Source organism: Fukomys damarensis, unplaced genomic scaffold (genome assembly GCF_012274545.1).
Source record: "Fukomys damarensis isolate Sample0158 unplaced genomic scaffold, DMR_v1.0_HiC HiC_scaffold_25, whole genome shotgun sequence".
Classification (NCBI taxonomy): Eukaryota; Metazoa; Chordata; class Mammalia; order Rodentia; family Bathyergidae; genus Fukomys; species Fukomys damarensis.
This window is the reverse complement of record NW_022900937.1, coordinates 8377101-8391412: the sequence shown is the minus strand read 5'-3', so window position 1 is coordinate 8391412 and position 14312 is coordinate 8377101. Positions and strand designations below refer to the sequence as shown.

Sequence of the window (14312 nt, the reverse complement as noted above, 5' to 3'; positions counted from 1 at the left end):
GTCAGCTGGACTTGGGCCTGTGTCTGCACCGGGACTCGCCCTTCCCCAGACCTAAAGACCCAGCACAGAGACCATCAACCTCAGCCGTGTGTCCTCTGCCCCTCCTCTCAGCCCTGTGGATTCTGCAGTGGGAAATTCTTGGAAAGTTCTTTCGGACAGCTACTGCCCATTTCTTTTCTTGGACCTTTGTTCAGATTTGGTTCCTTGGAATTTAGCAGGCTTCTCAATTATGTTCATACTCAGCCTTTCGTCCCTGTCCAAGCAGCTTTTCCAGACGTGGAAAAGGTATTTGCTTTTCCTCAAGCCTTGCATAATGTCACTTGTCTGTCGACCAACTTCAGGTCAGGCACTAAGTACAAACAACCAGTTCCATTGCACTGTGCTCCCCTGCAGCCCCCAACATCTGTTCTCAGATTTCTGTATTAAATTTCAGTATTTTTTGGCTGAGGGTGTTGCTCAGTGGCTGAGAGTGTTACTCTAAATATGTGTAAGTCCCTGGGTTTGGTCCCCAGTACTGCTACATCAATAAAAAACTTTAATACAGTCCCCAGGACTGCCCATTATTACAGAACGTGCAATTTTCCTCCTTGCAGATTGGAAACCTGAAATACAAGGTGCTAAGTGAATTGCTCAGAAATAACAATCATTCTAGCCCCAAGAGTTGTACTCGGCTAACAGCTATCTACATACGAGCTGTGACACACAGAGCAGAGGTGACTTCTGAGGACGAATTTCCAGGCTGAATTTATTTGTCCCATTAAGACTTTTAATCCCGTCTAGAAGCTGTCAATATTTGCTGACAATAACTGCTTGATTTTGGTGGTGAGCCCTCTATGCCCTTTTAGGTCCTGAAGTATTTCTGCACAAGTTATTAGCTTCAAATGCTTTTCCAATAGGCCACACACTGGCAACGACAATAAAAACAATTTTGGAAGAAAATCACACAAGCAAACTCTTCTGGAGGTCTTGAATCAGGACCAGAAAGACAGCATGTCAGCCACACTCCTTCCCACCCTGGCACTGCGGAGAGTTTTTCATGACCTGGGGAGACTCCTTGGAACCTGGGACATGAGATACCGAGAATTACCCAGTAATGCAGTGCGAGATGGTTTCATAGAGGCATGGGAAATTGTGCTCTGATCCCATATTGGATGACTCGCTGTGGTTAATGAAGGTCAAGGCAAAAATGTACATAAAGGATAAAGGTTCTATCATGTGGTTTGCTCTTTAGTTGAAAGCAGACATAAATCCTAATTTAATAGTAGGTCTTTCCATTGCAGCTTGAAATTCTGCCTGGCTTGAAATATATTAGTTTTATTATTGTTTTTTCTTTCTTTTCTATTCTACAGGATCTTAGTTTCACCTCCACAACTTTTTCTTGTTACTGAGACTTAATCACATTTCGTAGTCTCGAATATAATTTGTGTTAAAAAAAATATGAACTCACAGTCTATGACTTTAGGATCTAAAGGAAATTCTCAAATAAAGAAATACTCCTGGGTGACAAAAGTGTGTCTGTGGCTAACACTAACGGCCTTTCTGGTCCTCACCATCTTGCTCAATGCACACAGGAAAGATGCCTTTGGGACAGGGCCACTTTCCTTCCCCGGCTTCCCCTGCCCTGGGGTCACTCGGAGCCTTGCTTTAGAGTGAGTCTTCTTCATTACAGAGGATTAACTACCAAATGAAAATCATTTCCTTGGGTTTCTTCTTTTTTAAATGTTCTGGTGAACAGCAGCTTAATTTGGAAGCAGACTATCCTCCCATCATCCCAAATCCGAAGTGGAAAAGGGAAACACAGGCCCCGATACATATAAATTAGGTCGTCAAGACGTTCCCTGGCATTAAACAGCTTCCAAGCTGTACAAGATAACAGAAGTTTTGAATTTTATTTTCAACATAAAAAAAACCCCACAGGCCAGTCTGAAGCAGTGAGCTCTTTCTCAAGGCCCTTGGATGCCTGTACTTGGGAGGCAGAACTGCACTGTGATGCAGTTTCTGTCACAAGCTGTGCAAACTGGAGTCCTTTCTGTCTGTACAGTTGACTTAAGCAGGCAGAGGGCGGCTGTTTCCTTTGTGTGGACTTTCATGGCCTAAGAATAGTGAAGAATCCCTTTCTCTACAGAATATTCTATAGGAGAAACAAAAGGATCGCATACCTGTTCACTAATTTATTTTCTGAAGTGTGCTGCTGCTTCTAAGGGAAGACTTCAAGCCCCTGTAATCTCAGGTGTGGAAAGTCAAGACTCTGAACCTGGAAGAAGTTTGTTGTTTTGTTTTGAAGATTAAAGGTGACATAAACTACCCCATACACTTAAAGTAAATGAGAGCGATTACCAAGCTTTGTTGGCCATAATGGTGAAATTAGTCAATTCAAGTGCTATTCCACGCTGACAACTTAGCGTTAGGTCATTGTCATTAAGTGGCAGAGGTGAAGGTAAGGAGGACAGTCCCTATTTGCCGTGCCCTGCAGACACCAAGAAGTCACCATGCTGAGCTGAAGGGATGGCCTGAAAAGGAGCCATCATCTCTGACTTTTCAGCTGACACTGGATATCAGACAACATGTCAAGCAGGCTTGATAAATGACTCATCAAGACACGGCCCCTCTTAAAATAAGAAGCAACTTAAATTGGAGCTTTAGTGAAGTCCTTTGATGTCTGCTGACTCCTGCTTTCCCCACGGTCAAAGGACAAGGAGCCTGGCAAGCAGAGCGGAGTCACCCGGTGACACACAGACAAGCCCCGTGGAAGCAGGGCTGTGGGACGGAAACTCCACCCGGGGCCAAGGGGACTGCAACATCCCTGGCCAATAACTCGAGTTCCCAAAGACGGCTGCAAGTGACAAGACTTCCTCATGGCTCCCGGAGCTTGGTTCTCAGAGTTGCTTTACAGGCAGAGCTGGGCCCCTCCTGCTCGGTCACTCCAACTTGGATACTATCCTGCTCAGAATGCACTTTTAGTAGAAACCTATTTCTGTGTTACTTCCCCCAATGGGCAAGTTTATGAGGTTCGGATAAAGTATCGACCGTATTTAGCCACCAAACGAGAGCAAGCAGCATCTCTGAGCAGCTCAGCCACTGCCTTGCAGAGCCCAGAACTCGCAGACAGAATGGATGCACTCTGCAGCTGCCTTCTGTGTAGGCCCTGGTAAGCAGCACGGTCCGACTCTAGAAGACTCTAGGTGTTCTTTATGCTGGGCTCTCCCTTTATCCAACTAATCAGAGAGTAGAAAACACTCAGTAAAAGGTGAAAATAGAATCTGTTTCTTTTCCTCAAAGAACCAACTTCTTCTCATTCACAATCTATCTTCAGGTATGCAAAGTCCTTTTCTTTGTTGACTACAGAATTTCCTTTTCGTTCCTTAAAGCTCGTTTTCTAGGGAAACGTGACTCTGGTGGTCCTGAGGGCACCAGGCTTGTGCCTCTGTCACCTGCTGGGGCCATCAGACAAAGGGGCTTCTGCTGTGCACCTGCCCCACCCAGATGCCAAAATAAAAGCCTGGGCCTGGCAAGTCCTTCTCGCTGGTCTCAGGAATACAAAGCAACCCACTTTACACAAGAGGAGAAAAGGCAGGAGGAAAACCAGTCACACACTACGTGTTGAGTGAGGTGTGGTCTAAGAGACAGGAAAACAGGGAGGAGGACCTACTTCCCGGAGAAGGACTGAGCAGTGCTTTGACGCCTTCTGCCCATCCCCAAGTGGAGAGCAGTTAGGGACAGAAACCTGGGACCTGTAACACAAATGCTTCCAGCCTGGGTCATAGTGCTACTTAAAAGGTTAGAAGCACAAATTTTGTTGTAAATGTAGCTCGCGGAAATAATTTATATTAAAGCAGGAGAAAGTGTTCAGAAAGAGACAAAACGTACTGAGTAAGCCAACGGAAATGGACTAATGCAGGCAAATGAAAGAAGCTCAGGGCCCCGGGCCCACCTGTCTCACCTGGCCAGATGAGGCCGGGTACCCTGGGCATGCAGAGTGAGTTGTCCCTGCGCAGGGCTGACCTAGGACTTGGGGTGCTTGGGGTGCTCTCAGACGGGAGCAAGCATACCCCTACACATGGAATCAGTAGGCTTAACATCAGTGCTGCCGGGCACAGCACACGGACTGCAACCGACTGTTGTAAAGCACAGTAAATTCCAACAAATGTCCTGCCTCGCAAGGGATAGGGAAGGTGGTAAAGAGCGTCCACTAGAAGGAACCTGACACTGAGTAGGTCTGGGGGGGATTTCACGGGTCAGGCGTGCACCCAGCCATGCAAATGTTTGGCACTTTGCCTATATTACCTGGCCATTTTAGACACTCAACGGATGCTTTCTCAATGAATGGATGAGCGTGTGGGCGCCACTGCCTTGGGTTTACACAGTCTTATTTCATATGAGGTCACAGGTTAGTGCCTACATCATGAATATTGGCTACTGGACTTGGCTGAAGTAGGGATTTGCTAATTGAGGGCTATTCCTATACCAGTAGCCCAGAGGCTGGCATCCCTGCTCGCTTCCTCTCCTGGCAGCAAGCTCTTCCAAGACTCAGAGCCACTCTCCCCCTCATGTTCAGCTCGTTGATCTTTGTCCCTTGTAGACACAGTGACCTCCATGAAGGTCACTGAATACCAAATAGTTTCTTAGAAAATGGCCCAAACCCTTCTCATAGTTTATTCATTACTTATTACTAGAGATGTGAAACCACTGGATTGCCACAGCCACCAACATATCAATAAACAATGCCTTCCTTTATCACAAACCAACAGTGTGAGCAATGGCACACCCCCATTGAGGGTAACTTTAAAATGGCCCAGCCAACAGCAACATCTGCCATAAAATAAATGATGGCACCTGTTTCAAAGAGTCAAAAAATGTCACTTGGCAACATGAGCTCCCAAAGAAAGATGGCTTTTAAAGAGGTTTTTGATTTCAACAGTATCTTCCGATTCATGGGAAAATTCTCTTCATGCTATTTGTTTCTTACATTTTAAAAAAGCAAATAGAAAATAAAATCCTCTATTTTGTTCAGAATGGTGTCATGCTTTAAAAACAAGGTAGGCTTTGGAGCTGCACTGCTAGGACAGCGCTAAGGGTCCACACGAAAACTCAGGCTCTCACCATCAAAGCCGTCCTCTTCTGACCCCAGTTCATCGTCGGAGCAGATGTTGAGGACATTGACCAGCATCTCAGTCACTACAGGAAGAAAAGAAGGGAGAGCGCAGAGTTTGTTACAACCTTTATGTTCACCGTCCTGGCCTTGTTGAGCAGCAAGATTTGTGGCCACCTGTTCTACTGCCTTCCATGATGGGAAGAGAAGCTCCCATAACAGCCACAGACAATGGGCTCTGAGAGTCTATGGACTTCACCTTTCTAAAATGACCACCTCATCCTTAGGAAAATAATACCGATATTATTTAGCTCTTGGTCAATGGGAAGTGGACAACCTAAATGGACAGATGTGAACAGACTATAAATCCCTGAGGGAGAAATTGATTATCATTCAGTTTTTATTTATTTACACAATGATGCTGCGTGATCTAGATTAGATTACAAACTCCTGTTCAGCAGGGACCAAATGAATACCAGATTTTGGCTTTAAATTTTTTTAATTCCTAGATAACACTGCACAGTGATAGTTACATCATTTTGTGTTTTAAAAAATTGTGCAGTGATGAACTAGTAGATCTGGTCATTTTGGGATCATATACATTGATCTTAAAAACGAATGTATTCACAGAAATACCTTTAACTTTGGTTTCCAAAAGAATGCTCAAATATGTTAGGTATATTTCAGTCAGAAATTTAGCTAAGCAAGTAGATTAAAATAGGCTTAAAGTTTCACACACAGGTTGGGTTTTACCATGTCAAAGCTTTTTGGCTTATCCACTAATTCCCTGAAGTTGCTATTCAACAGTATGGTATTAGAAATATTCTCGTGATTTGAAGATGTATGATGAGAAGGAAAATTTCAGTGGGCCCAACATAAACCCAGAGTTTCAGTTTAATTATGCTCACCAATATATTATTTTATAATAGATATTCAAATTTTGAGTAACTCGTGGAAAACACCCAACTCAAATAAGTTCCAGGTGTCCAAGGGTGGCCAGGGTCATACTTGTGATTTCTAGGGGTACCAGCGGGAAGTTCTACAACGTGTGAGTCTGGGCCAGCACAGGAAGTGGCTGGGGACACGGCTGGGGACAACTAGGAACTCTTGGGCAGCTCTAGGCCACTGGCCCTATTTAATCACTCTCAGGTTTTCTGGAAAAAAGCCCAGATATTGTAGGGCTCCAGAGAATGTTAGCTTTTCCCTGAACTCCCGATGGGAGCTCCTCCTTGCCAAACCCGGGCCAAACACTGCTCTTCCCAGGGTGTGAGCAGGCGCGCTGGCGACCTGTCCTTTTGGAGGAAGCTGTGTGCTGAGGCTGAGGCCAAGGCACATGCAGAACAGGAGGAGAAGCAAGAGAGAAAGGAAGGAACCCAGGGGATTGAACCCAGGGCCTTCCCACTGAGCTACATCCCTGAGAGGCCCTCCTTTTTTGAGACAGTCTCACTAAATCTCAGTTACTCAGGCTGGACTTGAGCTTGAGATCTTCCTGCCTCAGCCTTCTCCATGCTGTCATGACAGGTGTGCACCACCACCCACTTGGCCAATCTTTTAGATGTTCTCCTACACCCACCAGATTTCAATGTGGTACTTTTTGTTGTTTTTCATATTGTTTTCAAAATATAGTAACAACTAGCATCGTGGTACAATGATTACTATTTACATCAGAAATGTAAGGAAAATGTAACTTTACCAGTAGTCTGTGAAGGAAAACACGAATTTGGGATTCCATTATAAAGTATAAGGAAGAGGTACACATTATTGCTTAAGATCAGGTAGAGCTCTACTTCCGTTATATTTTAGAGTCTGATTTTTCTCATGTGACAAAATAAATTCCCCAGACTGTCCCGCCTGTCCCCGGGCCTCTCGTGCATCCTCTCGCACTCACAGATGCCCTTTTGTGCCACTCCTGAGTGTCACTGGTCTGTGTACAGGGTCTGTGGGGCACAGCACCCCCTCCTTCCACACCGGCTGCCAAGGACACCTCAAGACTCCACAACACACCTTTTTCCCCAACAAATGGCAGGGACCAGGTGAAGACGTCCATGAAGTTCGGAAGCCAGTATGGGTGGGGGGAACAGTTGAACTGCCTGATGTTCATGACGTTGTTCTCGTACTTCAACACGGCAGCTAAGACACCAAGGGGAGAAGACAGAAAGACAGGTAGGTTACACTTAACAGTGCGCGTTTCCGGGGCTACATGTGGCTTCTGTGGATCAAGAGAATTCTATTATCTGACGCTTAAGTTTCAAAACACCAAAGCAAATAGCTTAGTCCATCCTGAAGGCTTACACTGTTTCTGGACTTAAACTTCACTCAGCGTGACATATTAGTGCATGATATATGAATAGTAAATTTGGCAAATATTTATATAAAGAGTCTTTTAGGAACAAAGGGAAGCTCCTCTTGTAGCCAGGAAGAGCTTCTACTGCTACTTAATACCTGATGACAGAAGTGAAGGTGGCGAAGCTAAATGAGACATAATTTAAGAATCCCGTCCAATATTTGGATTAAACTGCTCTTAAAAAGCAAACAAACAAACAAACCTTTTCTTCCAGCAGAACTCACAATAGCTACACAAAACAGCTGAAGTTAGATTGCTTTCTTTTTCTTTTTGGGGTGGAGGGTACCAGGGATCAAACTCAGGACCTTGTACTTGCGAGCAGGCCGTGGTAACACCACTGAGCTAAATCCCCAGCCCCTAGATTGCTTTCTTGACTTAATAAAATGCTTACATTGCATTCCACAGAGAATAGCATGCTGAGAATGTACCCTTGATTTCTGAAAAAGATGCTTCTGCGGGGCCACCCACTCTGTGGACAGAAGAAGGAACGACCACAGCTAAAGTTTAAACTGGCATCACCATTCCCTGGCCCTAGTTCTGCTTTCGAGACAGTTACAGAACAAGTACACTTCTGTTTTGAAATGACAGTCTTTTAAATATGACAAAGGATTCTTTCATACGACCCTCCCGAGCCCTGGCAAGATTTCACTTTGGCATTCTACCACGACACGAGTAGCAACTAGCATTTATTTACAAACATGTAGAGTCCAATGAGCTGCAATCCATTATGTTGGGGACTTGAAGACACAGAGAAAAGGGGTCATTACATTATATGTTGACTTTACGCTAACTTACATTGGGATGTGGTGCAGCATCGATTACAGACAACAGAACAAAGACAGATAAAAATATAATTATTAAAATGTGACTGACGGCTGGGGATTTAGCTCAGTGTTTCTGCCGCCTGCCTTGCAAGTGCAAGGTCCTGAGTTCAATTCCAGGTACCAAACAAAAAATGACTGAGTGTGCACTGGGCTGGAGCCTTTCCATCAACAAAGAGCCCTTTGGAAGGAAACCTCCAGCATCACAATGCTTTCCAACTGCACTGTCTCACCAGTTTCCCAGAGCTCTGAATGCCAGGATCTTTCCTGTGGCTCTTGGTCCAGCCTGCACGTGCCCCCCTCCCACAAGCCTTCTCTGATTTGTTCCAGAGGACTTAGCTTTGCCTCACCCCGCCCTGCGCCTTTACTATTTAACCTTGACCATGGATAGCCTGTTAAGTCTGTGCCTGCGTGTCATCAGGACGAGTCCCTTCAACTTCGATTTACCTTCTTTGAATCTCAGGTGCCAGTGCAATCAGAGTAGATGCTCAGAAGGTAGGATGAACACGGATATTTCCCAAGGTCCTTTTTCATTTTTTCCCCAAGCGAGCAGTCCCTAATGCGTTTGTCCTCTTTCACTACAGCTTTCTTCACACTTCTCTTCCCGCGGTTCATCCCCGTGTGGCAATGCCTCTCCGAGGCCACAGCCCAGTGTAAGAGAGTCCTGAAGGTGGGCCTGGTCCACGCAGAGTGCGGGCAACAGCTGCAGTGTTCCGTGACCTGCCTGCCACCTATGTCCTACTGCAGTCTGTGTGACACACACTGATGTTGTCAGCAGCTTATAGTAACTGGGCTTTGCTCTGATGCTCTCTCCAGTTGGTCCAGGGAACACAAGGTCACAGGCCTGGGGATGGGACCTGCAGACAGTGCAGTGACACAGATATGAAGGGAACCATTTTCCTCTTCCTGTGGAGAGTGGGTCCTGCACAGATTTCTGGAAACCAATCTATTTTACATTATTCTATCAATCATCCTGTATGTCACTGGGCCTGGGGCTACACTGTTATGGTATTAAAGGATGGGAAATGGAAAACAGCTACGGCAAGTCATTTTAATACTTCTGACCTTTTTGATGAGAGGTAAGATATTTCTAGTGCCTTTCAAGTGCTACCTGACCACAAGCTCCATACACAGGGTCTTTACCATTTTGAACATTATACTTACAGTAGGCGTGGATCCTCATATTTTTCAAAACAATCTTTTCAGGCACTATGTTGTCTCTTCAAAGAGTAATTTCTGATCTAATTTGCCCCTACCTTTTCTTAACATTAGGATGGCAGAATAGCAAGGGGAACAGTACAGTTGGCCTCCGTGTCCACGTCTTCCCCATCATTGGTTTGATGAAACTTTCATTGAAAATATTTGAAAGCAATAAAACCAATAAATCCGACGTTGGTACTGGAAATGTACAGCTTTCGTCATTAATCCCTGTATGGTTCAGTGTAACTATTTTCGCAGTGTTTACACTGTTTTAGGTATTTATTATGGTTTAGATTTAAAATGCCTCCCAAAATTCTCATGTGTGTGGAAGGTGATGGATCAAAGGTGTTTGCTCATCTGTGGATTCATCCTTTGATGAGTTCTTGGCCGGACATTATTAGTAGGTGAGGCTTGGCTGGAGGAGGTCACTGACCTCATCATCTGGAAGGTGCATTCTTCTGCCTGGCTCCCCCTCCTCCTGCTTCCTGCCTGTTGTGCGCTGAGCAGGATTTTTCTGCCAGGCCCTTCCATCGGGCCGTTTCTGCCTTAGCAATCATGGACCGAACCCACGGAAACCATGAGCTGAAATCAACCTCTCCTCCTTTAAGTTGTAACTATTATGTCCAAGTGACAGGAGAGGGACTAATACAATGCTAACAGTGAGCTAGATAACTTACAGTGCCAAGGAGGATACTGGATTAGGACATCCACGGAGGGTCTTGGAACTGACTTGGAACTAGGGGATACCAAGGTACAAGTGAGGTATAATTAACATTACCGTGGAGGATGGAGAGAGGCTCTACATATCACTTCATCCTCAAAACCAGTCTGGGGAGCAGGGGTGCCCGCCCTTGGGTTATAACAGAGGAGCTACGGCACAGAAAGGAGGGCTCTTGGTCAAGACCAGCAACCAGCACTGGCAGGTCTCACCATGTCCTACTCAGCTTTTATAGACACCAAATCCATTCCCTCTGCAATAGTCTCTGGTGTCTGTCATAAATTATATGAGCATGAAACCTGGACTCAGGTGGTATATGGATTAAACCTTCACAGTGGCATTCATGATTCAGGAAGCTTTAGCTTTTGCCCAAATCCCTGGAGTGCAGATTCACACACAAAGGCAGGACTTGCCCACAGATTAAGTGACAGCTCTATTCTGTCGCTGGTGAGATTAAAGGATTTACTTACTCAGCTTTGGCTCGACATTATCATTATTATTAAGGAAACACTGTTTTGTTTTTATTAGCAGTAGAGAAAATAGACTTTAACCAGAGCTGCATTTACTAAGACCTGCTATAGGCCAGGTACCATGTTTGGCCCTGTACAAACTGAATCAGCAGTCTCAAGGCATTTCTCAGAAGTGTTTTTCAGGGTTTTTGTACTTTGAAAATAAGCAAGCAGAGAGGTCATTTGCCCAAGTTCCACTTAGAAAGCAGCAAACCTCAGCTCTAGTGTGAATTCAGAACCCCTGCTCTTTCTAGTTCAATGAATATACTCACCTAACAACAAGAATCACTCAGTGTCTGTACTGCCTGGGACAAAGGGGTTTTCTCCTTCCTCACTTACTCTCTTAAGGAAAACACTCAGCGCGAAGGCCAGGAGCCCAGTCCACTAGATGAGTCCTATCACTGGTTACTCCTGAGACCAGGGTCCCTTGAGTCCGGGCTCAGTCTCCTCACATGGGTGCATGGTTTGCCTAGTTGGTTCATCTGCTCCTTTCCCATCCAAACTGTGCTAACAAATGTCCAGAAGATGTCATCACGACCACAGCGACTGGTCACTATTCACAGTATTTTTTTCTTACTTTTCTCAAATTTTAAATAATAGCTTTAATAGGGGCTGGGGATTTAGCTCAGTGGTTCCAGTGCCTGCCTCGCAAGTTCAAGGAACCAAGTTCGACCCTTGGTACCCCCCACAAAAAAGGCTTTAACTTAAAATTCCAAGTATAAAAATGTAACTTCTTTCTGTTCAACAACAGAACAGATTCATGCAGAAATATTTTTTAACTTTACTAAGTTACTCATAGACTTGGATATTTCTGTATAATAACTATGCATTACCAAAATGCATTAAAAAATAAATACAATGAGTCCAGCTATGTACAGTCACGACATCTGCAGTTAGATTTCATCTTCCACCCCTGCCTCCTGCCACCCCCGGTTCCTGGGAATGTAGAGCACAACCAGAGCTCTGATCACAAAGCTCCAAAACACATTCATCTCCAGCGGGACATAGATAACACAAATGGATGCACTTCAGGAGTCACGCGAGACCACCTCCTGAGGCCACATCTGAGAAACAGAGAGGAGAAAACAGAAGGACATCACCACCGGCTGCCTCTACTCTGCCGACAACTCCCACGACCTCACGTGACTTCACACTTGCCTCGCACGGGTGGGGAGAGACTGAGACCCATATGTGGGCTTCTTGTTATTCACCACAGTTTGGAGAAGACCAGACTGCATGGGAACAGAAGCTTTTTTCCAGCACCCAGAAGAAAACGTGTGCATCAGAGAGAAGGCCAATTCCATGAAGCCTGATGATGAGGTCTCAGTAAATTCCCTGTAATAACTGCACTTCAGATAGACTAAGATTTTATTATTAATGCATAAAGACAATAAATATCTTAGCTGACACTTCAAGATGATTTTTTAAAAATAATTTTTAATGTGCACTTCGAAGGTATGTATAATGCTGTGCAATGCATGTAGACGGTAAGATTTTCAACAATAAAACTGACTCGCTCATTTCACATAGTTACTAATTACCTTTTGTTTTTGTGGCCAAGGCACCCAAATGCTGCTCATTCGCATGTATGGAGGACACACCTGTATGTCACTGTGTAGAATTCCTTCCTGCCCACATGCACCCCTGCCCTCGATCCTCTCGTACCCACAGGGTGTGCCTTCTGGCTTTCCTTTATCCTACTGGTGCATCCCTCATGCTGCCTCAGTGTGTTCCCTAACCGTAAGCATCCTACGTAAAAGTTCAATATTATCTTGCATACAAAAAGGAAAGAGACTGTGCGAGACATTTCTGCAAAATGACTGAGCCAATCTTGTACGTGAGCACAGTTATATAAGCCTTATTCTAATACAGCATCAGCTGTTACTTCATGGCTTCTTAATACAGTGCTGGCAAACTCTGAGTCAGATTAGTACTCAAATACAGAAATTTGGGGAAGTAGCAGAAGGAAAGTGATGGAAGAGATGAAGAGGCATCATTATTTACACAGTTAGCTTCCATAGCTGGTGTACAGGTGATGTTCAGCTGTGTAGGTTGAAGAAAAGAAAAAGGAAAGAAAACAGAATAAGCAAGGACACGAGGGAGTGTAGGATGAAGGAAAGAAAAACGGGGAACAACAAAGAGGTTATAAGAAACAAAATGTGTATCACATCTGAATTCTAAAACATAACTACGTATGAACAGAAGTCTGAGGGAACATGAAGAAATTCCAGAAAATACATGCCGCATCAGCTCAGAGGCTGAACACTGTCTTAAAAGTGTCAAAAAAGGTGCAAAATAGGTAGAAATGGAAGTCACACTGGCTCCATCCAAGCAAATATGTGAACAAAGGCCAAAGTTTCTTCTTCTTCTGATTTTACCTTTCAACAAACAGGAATGACAATAACCTGAGCTATCTGCACAGGGCCACAGGACACCCTCACATTCAGGCTATACTGGATCTCAGGCCTCGTGTGTGGTTCATGTTGCTTCTGGTTTGTTATCTTCAGGGTATCCTTAGCGCTGAGCTGATGTTAAGTCCCTACACGGGCTGTCAGCATCGTTACCATGGAAATAAGCCATAGAAGATGATTTGACATCATCTGGGGAAAGTCCAGGAGGCTCTCATAGGTCTAGATTTTCTAGATAATGAATCATAAGTGTTTAATAATACTTGTATTGTCACTATTTTCCCCTGATAAATGTTTCATATGGAATTAGATTTCTAGGTTAGAAAGTTTCTGTCCAGTGTAAGAATGTGACCATCAGGAAGAATGTAGCCATCAAAGAGTCTGGCTGGAAATGTGTGGAGGGAGGTAGTGTGAGGTCCTATCTTAGGGTCTCCTACGACCTTGAGGTCTGAAGTCCAGGCGTTGCAAACCTCTAGGACAACCAGGCATTTCCCTGTATTATTGCTTTGTTGAAGATACACAACTATTGCACTTACTAAATGCACATCTGTGTAATGGTGAGTTAAAGAAATCAAGAAAGTTGCTTGTTAGAGCAAAACTACATAGATTATATGTAGGGTTCTTTACTTCAGAAAAATCTAGAAGGCACAAAAGCTCCATTCTCCTGATGCAAATATCTGTCACACTCCTGTAATTCTAACGTGAGAATAAACAAGTCTTCGTTTGAAAGCTTTCCTCTTCTTATGCAAGATCTTTGGAATCACTTAGCACAGCAGACTCAAAATGGGCAGAATGGACGGGCAGACCTGGTCACAGCCTCTCCCACAACTTCATGGGGTCCAGGAGCCAAGGCAGCAGAACCTGGGCTCCAAGACAATGGGCTGAGTCTCCATCACTGGGAGCAATGGGCAGAGGATGCAAGCTTTACTCCCTCACTTCTCACCCACAAAGTCAAGGTTGCAAGGTTGTTGGGAGATCAGATGTGCTTATAGGTAGAAACTCCACAGCACCTAGCACATGGTAAGTGCTTTAAAATGCTATTATTAAAGTAGACACTACTTGTAGGAACAAAGCACATAGCACGGGCATACACAGTACCCTAGCAAGGCTGAAGGGAAATACTTACCCTTTCTAGATGTATTACCAAGCTAAGGTTTTAAAGGAAGTATACTGAGCTATAGCAGGCAAGGTAACAGGGATGGCACTGTGGACAGTAAGGCCGA

The 14312-nt window shown here is 44.6% G+C and overlaps 1 protein-coding gene across 2 annotated transcripts in view; it reads right to left on the bottom strand.

Moving 5' to 3' along the window:
* The window catches only part of Ppp3ca (protein phosphatase 3 catalytic subunit alpha), a 207884-nt gene that overhangs the window by 21347 nt on the left and 172225 nt on the right, over positions 1-14312 (bottom strand). For both annotated transcript variants that reach the window (XM_010641592.1, XM_010641593.1), the window contains exons 9-10: positions 7094-7219; positions 5101-5175 (exon numbers count right to left, since the gene is read on the bottom strand). In XM_010641592.1, the coding sequence (XP_010639894.1) occupies positions 5101-5175; positions 7094-7219 (201 nt within the window). The remainder of the gene's footprint in view (positions 1-5100; positions 5176-7093; positions 7220-14312) is intronic.